This window comes from Astyanax mexicanus, chromosome 1 (assembly GCF_023375975.1).
Source record: "Astyanax mexicanus isolate ESR-SI-001 chromosome 1, AstMex3_surface, whole genome shotgun sequence".
Lineage (NCBI taxonomy): Eukaryota > Metazoa > Chordata > Actinopteri > Characiformes > Acestrorhamphidae > Astyanax > Astyanax mexicanus.
The window spans coordinates 33,527,324-33,538,124 of record NC_064408.1 but is presented as its reverse complement, the minus strand read 5'-3'; the positions used below and the strand labels follow the sequence as shown (position 1 = coordinate 33,538,124).

General features: G+C 42.3%; 2 protein-coding genes across 2 annotated transcripts; both read right to left on the bottom strand.

Moving 5' to 3' along the window:
- Positions 1 to 1,770: 1,770 nt before the first annotated feature.
- Positions 1,771 to 5,184, bottom strand: LOC125782458 (uncharacterized). Its single transcript, XM_049466587.1, has 2 exons — positions 2,404 to 5,184; positions 1,771 to 2,239 (listed from the first exon to the last, which is right to left on the bottom strand). The coding sequence occupies exon 1, from the start codon at positions 4,830 to 4,832 to the stop codon at positions 2,868 to 2,870; it is 1,965 nt and encodes a 654-aa protein (XP_049322544.1). The 5' UTR covers positions 4,833 to 5,184; the 3' UTR covers positions 1,771 to 2,239; positions 2,404 to 2,867.
- Positions 5,185 to 5,348: 164 nt separating this feature from the next.
- On the bottom strand, positions 5,349 to 10,076 carry LOC125782646 (uncharacterized). Its single transcript, XM_049467347.1, has 2 exons — positions 10,040 to 10,076; positions 5,349 to 9,875 (listed from the first exon to the last, which is right to left on the bottom strand). The coding sequence occupies exon 2, from the start codon at positions 8,946 to 8,948 to the stop codon at positions 5,349 to 5,351; it is 3,600 nt and encodes a 1,199-aa protein (XP_049323304.1). The 5' UTR covers positions 8,949 to 9,875; positions 10,040 to 10,076.
- Between the last annotated feature and the right edge of the window lie 725 nt (positions 10,077 to 10,801).

Sequence of the window (10,801 nt, the reverse complement as noted above, 5' to 3'; positions counted from 1 at the left end):
TAAAACATGTACCTGGTGTTATTTTTATACTTACAGTATTGATTAATGTAATTAACCATAACAAATTTAATTATTAATATTATATTCACTTACATAGCAAACTGGAACTGGACATTCTTAAAACTGGAACTAATGTGGTGTCCTATGACATATGTATTCCCTGTACACACATACTCCCGGTACATATATGCTACATGTCTTAAATGTCTTAATTATATATTATATATATATATATTATATTAAATGTCTGCACAGCTTCAGGAATGGAATGTCCTATCCACCCGACACCCGACTTACTCGAAGTATAATGGTCAGTTTTCAGCGACGCAAGATAACACCTCACAACTTATGCAGATGTGGGCATTACTTATCTGTCCCTTAAGGTAACTTTTCATGATCAATGTACACAGTGCTAGTGCATTATATATTAGCATGTCAGTGTAACATTAAGTAATGCAATATTAGTTTAAGATAATTCATTATTTATTAATAACACTGTTGTTGTAGAGGTCACAAAAAATAAAATATAAAATTCTGCAACCAAACATTTATCAATTTTCATCCAAAATATGAAATCTGTGCCTTGACAGCATGATACAAATATACTCACACCGTTATACTCCTTCTATTGCATATTATAAATATTTAACACAAGAGTCTACACACTGTTCCTCTATTAAAGGGACATGTTAAGTGGTCCTAATGACACTTTTGCTCAGTCACATGAGTCATATGTCCACATGCATTGAAACCCTATCAGGGTAGAGGCCAGTGTCCTCTAGTCTACAAGCCTGACCAGCTCTCACTTTCAAGGACACACATATTCAAACATATGTATTCATTAAACATTTCTCACTATTCAGCATCCAAATACCAGCAGGCTATAGGTTTTCCAGGATTCAGGCTTTGAAATTAAAGTAAAGATGCTAATTGGGCCGGTATGTGGCACCCCTGCTGTACAACCAATCAGACACCAGTACTGGAAGTGTCAGTCACGTAAGGAGTTGTACTGGCTGGAAGAGAAGGAGCTGTGAGTGAACAGTATCACAGTGGTGATAAAATTAATCGTGGAAGGGAAGAGGATTGTAATGTGACTCCAAAACAATATACTCCTACACTGTTACAGCACTACTAAACAGAGATAGTGAGTGAAGTTGCACATGCTCATTATTAAAGTGTTCAGTAGTATCCAATGCACTTTGTCCTGAAAAGTAAAATACAGTGTTTCTAATGAAATTCAAATAAAAAATACACTACAATTTTGGAAAAACTTGCTTAATTTTTATGTTTGCTGATTATTTTGTTAATAAAATAAACAAAAATAAGGTAAATTTAAACATTTAACATAAGTGTTGTTTATATTACTCGCAACTGGGATTAAGTATTTTAACAAAAACAAGTTTGATTATTTTTTAATGAAAAGACCCAAAATGCAATGGTCCCCCAGGTCCAGTAGGACTCTCTCTGTCTAGCAAAAAATTAAGATCATAAGGGTTAAAAGTTGTTGAAGCTGCAACATAGACAACTTTTACTTTTTTGACCCATGCGAGCTGCGCTACTTCAACATTCATTACCTCCATTAAACCTTTTGTATTCAAGCTTCCTTGTGTTTGATGCTAAATCCCTCATTTAAAGGTCACCTTCCGTCGTTTTTTCTTTCATTTTAAAATGTCTAGTTGTGGTCTCTAGTATGAATGAATGACATGTGAGCCGTTTTTGTAAAAAAAAAAGTGCTCAGGTGTCTCTGTATAGCTCTTTTTTAATGGACTGTTTTAGGGGTGTGTCCAAAATGACCGGATTCCAGCTTTGCTCATGAATATTCATACATGCAAACAGCATGCAAATATCTCTCCTCTGATTGGCTAGGAGCACTGCGACGCCCCTCCACCGCTCTGCCGCTCACTGCCTCCCACCTCCTAACTGATGAGCGGTGATGTTGCGTCGCTTCAGCTCCGCCTCTGGGAGTTTCTCGAGCCAAGGTGGGCTGGTCTGTGAGTTTCTGCCTACGTAGGCAGAAAGATAATTCAAAATTCACCCGTTTTTCGGAGGGGGGGAGGGGGGATTTCTTTGCTTAGCTCCTGCAGACAATGGGGGCTGCAAAACAGTTTAATGTGCAGGTGTACACATTCAACTCGGAGAGACCTACTGTAACTTCCTCTCAAGTCGAAATCACGAATCAAATGGTTCTTTACGTTACGGGCTTTAATCACACAAAGAGCATGATAACATGCCGTGAGAACTGTTGACATACAGACAAAAAAAAGAAAGAAATAAATGCAAATTATTTCCACGTAAAGACATCAAAGGAACAACGCGACCATACTTTTACATGACTCAGCAGAATTTGTCACATTACATCTTTACAGTCTTACAAACATAACAGTAACAAGAACACAGATGTACCTCATTGGCCGCTTTCCCTTGAGAGAAAATTAGAAATCTTCAGTCCTTCAATGCACTATGCACTTTATCCAGACTCCTTTTATCATTGCTGATCTCAGACAGAGAATTCAGCGAGGTGTCTGCCTGCTAGCTTGGTCCTGAGTGTCACGTAGCAACTCTCAAAAGTAACACCCCAGCAACCTGCAGCAGCAAACTTTGGTTCCTCCCTTAATGAAGACTTATTCCCCCATATCAAAACAAACAATATACATGAAATATATGAAATTATGCTTTACTATTAAACTATTGTGACTATAAATGTATATATTTATGAACTCTATATTTTTAACCTAATATTTATTAATCTGTTATTTATTTACTTCGATGGCAATTACACTCCCACCAAATCACTTGTGATTTTACTCAAACCTACATACTATGCTAGCACTAGATGATAAGGCACATCGTCTGAAAATGTGGCAGCATCACTCTGCTTCAATCAGAGTGACCGTCTTATGGATGGGTCTCTCCAAGTACACTGGCTTCCCAATGCGTTTCCCTTCTTTATCCAAAGTTGAATCACTGATCAGCAGTTGCAATTTCCTTACGCAACCATCTTCTGCAGGATAGACCATTGTGACCCTTGCCAATTTCCACTCAGTTCTTGGGGCAGCGTCATCTTGCACGATCACTATATCATTGACCTTGGCGTTCCTTCGCTTTCGTTGCCATTTCTGACGTGGTTGTAAGTTCAGCAGATATTCCTTGCACCATCTGGACCAAAACTCGTTGGCTAAGTATTGGACCTTGCGCCACCTCTTCCGAAGATAGAGGTCTTCTCTTTCAAACTTTCCAGGTGGTGGAAGAATAACGGAGGACTTCATTGTCAGTATATGATTAGGTGAAAGAGGCTGCGGTCCCGTAGGATCATTCAGTAAGTGAGCTGTTAATGGTCGACTGTTAATGATTGCCATTACTTCATAGAAGTATGTCCTCAATGATGCAGTATCGAGACGATTGGAGGACTGATCCAAGATAGACGTAAGCACACTTCTTATTGTCCGAATTTGCCTTTCCCAGGCACCGCCCATGTGGCTTGCTGATGGTGGATTCATGACAAACTCACAGCCCAGTATCTTAAGGCGTTCTTGATCCATCTCCTTCAAGGCTTCTGCAAACTCGCGCCTGGCACCGACGAAATTGGTGCCTTGATCACAGCGGAGTTGTCGAACATTGCCACGTATGGCTATGAAGGCACGCAGAGCGATGATGAAAAAGTCTGTGGTCATCTCTTCAAGAAGCTCTATGTGAACTGCACGAGAGCATAAGCATGTAAACAGCAGGCCATAGCGCTTCGACTCCTTCCTTCCATCCTTAACATGGAACGGTCCGAAGCAGTCTATTCCACAATACGCAAATGGAGGTGTTTCTTCCATGCGGTCACGCGGCAAGTCCGCCATTTTCTGATTCTCTGTAGACCTTCTGAACCTTCTGCACTTGACACACTTGTTAATGCAGGACGACACAGCATGACTGCATCCAAGTATCCAAAATCCATTGGCTCGTAGCCTGTTCACTGTTATGCCACGTCCTTGATGTTGCACTTGTTGATGATGATGCTGAATGAGCAATCTTGTTATGTGACTCTTAGCAGGTAAAACGGCTGGATGTTTGATGTGATAGTGCAAATCAGTATGCGTCAGTCGACCTCCCACCCTGAGGATTCCCTGTTCGTCAAGGAAAGGGTTCAGTCTGTGTAGCTTACTGGTTTTAACGAGCATCTTCCCATTTTGGAGAGTTTGGATTTCTTCCGTGAAAGCTTCTCCCTGAAAAAGACTAATGATTGTAGTTTCAGCATTGCTTCTCTCCTGTAGACTGGTGGCTTCATTGGTTCTTGGGATTGAACCCTTTAGCTCCTTAGCGAGTCGTATGAGACGAGCGATGGCCTTGACCAATCTTGTCCAGCTGGAGAACTTAAGGAAGCGATTCAGCACTGAGTCTTCTGTAGCTAAAGCCTTGTGTACGAAGACGTTGCGTACTTCAGGGTCTTCAGCGGCTACATCTTCCACCTCAACGTTTCCACTGGGAAGTTCTTCACACCAGAGAAAATCAGGACCAGAGAACCAGTTGGAGGCAATGAGCTCCTTTGCCCGCAGGCCTCTCGATGCATGATCGGCAGGATTGTCTCCTGAGCTCACATGTCTCCACTGATCTGGTCTGGTGCTGTCTTTAATCCGCTGGATGCGATTTGCCACAAACACGTGGAATCTTCTTGCATCATTGTTCACGTATCCAAGGACGACCTTTGAGTCCGTCCAAAAGACTTCTTTAGCATCTATTTCTAGCTCCTTTCTGAGCATGTCACTCATGCGTACAGCTACGACGGCTGCCGACAGCTCGAGTCTTGGCACAGTTGTGACCTTAGTGGGGGCCACACGAGCTTTGCCCATCACTAAGGAGCAGTGGATTTGTCCTGTTTCGTTAATGACCCGCAGGTAAGTACATTCTCCATAGCCAAGGACACTGGCATCGGAGAAGTAATGTAGTTCGTACCTTTGGACTTGCTTGAACTCTGATGGGAGATAACATCGCTGAAACTTGATGTCTGCCAGGTTCTACAAGTCCAGGAGCCAGGACTCCCACCGTGGTCTCAGATCGTCTGGCAGCGGATCATCCCATCCGACCTTGTCACGGCACATTTGCTGCAGTATTTGCTTCCCGATCAGAATAAAGGGAGCGACAAAGCCTAAGGGGTCGAAGATGGAGGCTACAGTCGACAACACTCCTCTTCTAGAGAGTGGGCATTTGTCCACCACCACGCCTAGGGCTCTCTCCATCTGGGGTTCACCCAGAGCCAGGTCTTGACTTCTTGACGCATCTGCACACTCTTCTTTTGGGAGGGATGCAAGCACCTCTTGGCAATTAGAAACGAACTTGTGGATGTGCAACCTTCCAGAGCTGCAGAGCTATCTGGCTTCAGAAACCAACCTTATGGCTTCTTCCGACGTTAAGACACTTATCAGGCCATCGTCAACGTAAAAGTTTCTTTCGATGAAGTGGATTGTTGCTTCACTAAATCGACCTCGTCCTTGTGCGGCGACGTGTTTAAGGCCGTAGTTGGCACAGCCGGGTGACGAGGCTGCACCGAATAGGTGCACCTTCATTCGGTAAACTGATGGTTCTGACTCGATGTCACCGTTGTCCCACCAAAGGAACCTGAGGTAGTCCTGATCTTCTGCTCTGACCCGAAACTGGTGAAACATGCGCTCAATGTCGCACATCACGGCTACTGGGCCCTTCCTGAATCGACAGAGGACTCCTACTAAAGAATTTGTCAACTCCGGTCCAGTGAGTAGATAGTCATTGAGTGACACTCCTTCGAACTTTGCTGAACAGTCAAACACCACGCGGATCTTCTCTGGTTTCTGATGGTGGTAGACTCCGTGGTGTGGAATGTACCAGCAAGGGTCCCGTTGGAGTTCACTTTCTGGAACCTTCTCGGCATCTCCACAGGATATGATGTCCTTCATGAATGCAACATAGTCCTCGTGATATTTCTTGTCTTTCTCAAATCTCCTTTTCAGACACCGGAGGCGATGATTTGCACACTTGAGGTTGTTAGGCAGATGCGGCCTATCTTCCTTAAATGGCAATGGCATTTCGCGCGCTCCATTTCTTTGTGTCTTTATGCCCTCCTCCATTTTCGTGATGAAGAGAAGGTCATCTTGAGAGAAATGAGCGTCTTCTACATTCCTCTCGCTGAAATCCAATTCAAGCACTTTCAGCACATCTGTCGGAACAATGACCTCCTTGACTTGAGTTCTGCATATGTACTGAACTTGACTTGTTAGGTCACTATCTGACTGTACCTCTGGTGTGACTTGTTTCACAATGATTCTGTGGCTGCTTCCAATAGCGTCTCCATAGTCGACACAGGGATTAACACATCCAACTATGCTCCAGCCAAGATCGGTCCTTACTGCGAAGGGTTCATCATCTTTGCCTGATACAATTTCCCTTGGCAACAGGGCTTGAGAACAATTGTACCCTATGAGCAGACCGATCTCACAGTCTATCAGAGGAGCGATCTCTTCAGCGAGGTGCTCTAGGTGAGACCATGCTCTTGCTGTCTTGGGTGTGGGAATGTGACTCAGACTAGCAGGGATGAAGTCTCGCGAATAAGTCACAGGAAGAGGGATTTTCTTGGAGGAGTAAAACCCTCTGACCTGCAACCCAGCTAACTTGTGACTTGGTATTACAGTCTGTTTAGATGCTAAAGTGGAAAGCCTTAATTGCACTGGATCCATCTGTGTATCAAGAGCCTCTGCCCTTTCATGTAAGATGAAGGTGCTATCGCTCTGACTGTCCAGCAGAGCGTATATCAGAACTTCGACATCTGGGTTTCTTGTCGTTGACAACCAAACTGGCACTATTGTGGATGCATATGTGCTATTCCCATTGTGCATAACTTGGTTAGACATAGCTATGCTTGTTACTTCAATAGTTGTAGATTCTGTGTCACTATGTTTCGGCTCTTTAGACATTTCCTTTCCCTTTGACGGTTTTCCACTCTCCCTTTGTCTATCAGCTTGGACCCCTTCATCCGCCTTAGCACGGTCTTCATGCAAGCATGTGGGATGCCTTCCATTGCACGTGTTGCAAACACTTCTCCTTTCGCAGCTCTTTGAGTGGTGTCCTGGCCTTAGACATGCAAAACACAATTTCTTTGTCTGCACATACTTAACTCGCTCCTTGACAGGCCTCTCCTTGAACTTCCGACATGTCTGAATGCCATGGTTTGTCTTCTCACAAAACATGCATCCCTTAGCATCGCCTCTTTGTCCTTCAACGTCTGTCTTCTCTTCAGATGAACTTGCTAGCACCCTTGCACCAACATTGCGGATTTTAGATGGCTTTGCCCTTTCAGCATCACGGCTCTTCAGAGCATGAAGTGAAGTCATCGGATTGCAAACTATCTTGGCTTCTCTAGATACAAACTCAACAAAGGTGTGGAAACTAGGAAAGTCTTGTGTTTCTTCTACGAAGTCCATTACCTTTCTGTTCCACCTGGCCGTGAGCCAGTCAGGGAGCTTGCTGAGAATTCTTTGATTTTCACTGCAGTCGTTTAGGATCTCAAGACCTTTAATATGACCCATGGCAGCTTGACAGCCTTGCAGGAAGTCTGCAAATTCCCTCAGCTCGATGCTGTCTTTGGGTCCAATCTTTGTCCATGAATTCAGCTTGTCGCGGAAAGCTTTAGCGACCACAAAGGAGTTGCCGTATCGCTCTTCTAATATGTCCCATGCTGAATCATAGGCTTTCTCAGTGCCCACCAGGAAATAACCCTCAATCGCCTTCTTTGCAGCTCCAGTGACATACTTGCGGAGGTAGTAAATTTTTTCATTTATGGGAATGTTCTTTCGGCCTATAAGGGTTAGGAAAGACATTTTCCAGTCCTTGTATCTTATTGGGTCTCCGCTAAAGATCGGCGGCTCTGGCACTGGAAGGCGGCTTGTGTTTATGGACTCTGCTATCGCTTCAGCAAGCATTGTTGTGTTATTCTCGTGAGAAGTGGGACGAGCAACTTGAGAAGTAGGCCTTGGAGCTTCATAATTCATGGTGGGGAGTCTACTGGCAGGCTGTGAAGGCATACTGTACCTTGGAAGGGCATTAGCTTTAAGCGGAAGATCTGACATGTTATGGTTATGAAGAAGATCTGATATTTCTTCATCTGAGCCTACGTCTCGTTCGTAGACTCGCAGTCTTGCCTTTGCAGCATTCATTCTTTTAGTTGCTTCCAAACGCTTTAACTGTCTGCGCTTCTCTTCTAGTAACTTCTGTCTTTGAGCATTTTCTGCTTCTTGCTGCGCTAACTGCCTCCTGTTCTCAGCCTCAAGCCTTTCAAGCTCCTTTTCTTCCTGTTCCATTTCTGCTAGAACCTTTAAGGTAGCTTTAGTTGCAGCAAACTCCGCTTCTGCCTCCTGCATCTTTGTGGAGGACACACTTGAGCGTTTTGAAACACGTCCAGAGATAGGGTGGCTCAACATGGACACTTCGTCTTTTTTACATGAAAAAACTGAGCCAGTGTTACCCCATGGTGCTTGTACAGTGGATAAATGCTTATCTGCATCTTCAGCCTGAAGAACCTGTAGTCGTTCAATGAGTTGTTTTGATACAGCATCACAGGTGTCTACCCGACGTTGGGTGTCTGTGTCCGGGACACTGTGTTTGCGAACATCCTCATAGCGTTCCTTTACGTCTATATCAGCAACGTGAATTTGAATTTGGTGTTCACGTAGAACGTCGTTTGAGTTGGGTAAGGTGAGTGCCCTTTTAGCCTCTTTGGCGAGAGCTTTCCATTTCTCGTATGTTTTGTCAAAATTGCGTTGTAGTTTTTTTAATTTTTCATTGTGCAGCTCCTGACCCTTTTCAGTAAGTTTCCTTTTTCTCTTGTCTTCAGTAACACCAGGTTCTGTATTCACTCCAGTTTCCTTTGCAGGACTTTCTTCTAAAGGTTCATCACTAACAGACTCCTCCTCTTCATGAGTGACTTCCGGGTATTGCATTTTGATTGCAATGTCTTTATCAACTATTTTAGTATATTAAGAATTTTAGTATTTTAGTAACTTAAGAAACCGAGTTTAATAAGTACCCTTAAGTAGCCTTAAATAGCAGTAATTAGCTTAGCTTGTACATTAAATCAGTTACACTCGTTATCCTTTAGCCTATGTTTAAAGGCTGTTCTGTGCAATCCAAATGTAAAATATAAAACCAATAAATGAAATAATTATATTTACATCAGATCACACCAACTTGAATGTCAAGTGACAGCTTAAATCCCCTATATGACAAGATACGCTACACTATGCTAGATGAATATTAAATGAGAGCACCCTTTAAAAACTTAAAATCACTGCAAATAAGCAAATACCACAGTACTCCTTCAAACTAATATTTCTCAGAACAACTTAATGGTGCTTAACGCTGAACCTATAAACATTCAAATATCACAGCAACAGATATGTAGAAAATTAGAAATGTTATCACAGTAACCCTTAGTTACACTTAAAACAAGCAAGCAATCCTTAATTAAATATGCAAATCCTTATCTTGTGACGAATGCGATCAGTCTGACTGAATCCTCAAACTCAAAGAGTAGTTGAGGCAGGTGTAGAGGCTACTCCAATGTTCACCATTAACTTGGCACAAACGTGCTTCTCGTTGGCATAATCACACCTTTCTTAGGTTACCGGCAGGTTGCATACTGTCCTTTGACAAGTGGCTCCGCCAAAACCCCGATCATCTTCACAGCTCCGACGACGAGAGACGGTTGCGTGCGCTGGCTCCTTTCTGGCTGCTGGTCACGCTCTCCCCTCATGTCGCAGTGGCTGAGTTCTCACTGTAACTTCCTCTCAAGTCGAAATCACGAATCAAATGGTTCTTTACGTTACGGGCTTTAATCACACAAAGAGCATGATAACATGCCGTGAGAACTGTTGACATACAGACAAAAAAAAGAAAGAAATAAATGCAAATTATTTCCACGTAAAGACATCAAAGGAACAACGCGACCATACTTTTACATGACTCAGCAGAATTTGTCACATTACATCTTTACAGTCTTACAAACATAACAGTAACAAGAACACAGATGTACCTCATTGGCCGCTTTCCCTTGAGAGAAAATTAGAAATCTTAAGTCCTTCAATGCACTATGCACTTTATCCAGACTCCTTTTATCATTGCTGATCTCAGACAGAGAATTCAGCGAGGTGTCTGCCTGCTAGCTTGGTCCTGAGTGTCACGTAGCAACTCTCAAAAGTAACACCCCAGCAACCTGCAGCAGCAAACTTTGGTTCCTCCCTTAATGAAGACTTATTCCCCCATATCAAAACAAACAATATACATGAAATATATGAAATTATGCTTTACTATTAAACTATTGTGACTATAAATGTATATATTTATGAACTCTATATTTTTAACCTAATATTTATTAATCTGTTATTTATTTACTTCGATGGCAATTACACCTACTGTATTCCACAAAAAACAAGAAAAATCGGATTTTCGCGGAAGGTGACCTTTAAACATTTACTTAGCACATTAAACAATTCAAATTAACAAAGCATTGAAATTACCCTGAGGTACTAAAGGACAATAAAGACATAGGCATACCACACTACATAATTATTTTTGTCTCTCTTTCAAAATACCTGGAAGTAGGAAAAATAAAAATATCATTCTCATTTGCCAGTCTAATATTATTTTATTTATTCAAATATCTACAACTAAAAGCTTTAAAATTATTCATTTGCATTCATTGCATGAAATAAGTATTTGATACAATAGAAGTTAATATTAGGTACAGAAACATTTGTTTGCAATTACATAAGTCAGACTCTTCCAGTAGTTTTAC

Excerpts from the sequence above, each read along its gene's own strand:
- LOC125782458 (XM_049466587.1), bottom strand. The coding sequence starts at position 4,832 with ATGGGCAAAGCTCGTGTGGCCCCCACTAAGGTCACAACTGTGCCAAGA.
- LOC125782646 (XM_049467347.1), bottom strand. The coding sequence starts at position 8,948 with ATGCAATACCCGGAAGTCACTCATGAAGAGGAGGAGTCTGTTAGTGAT.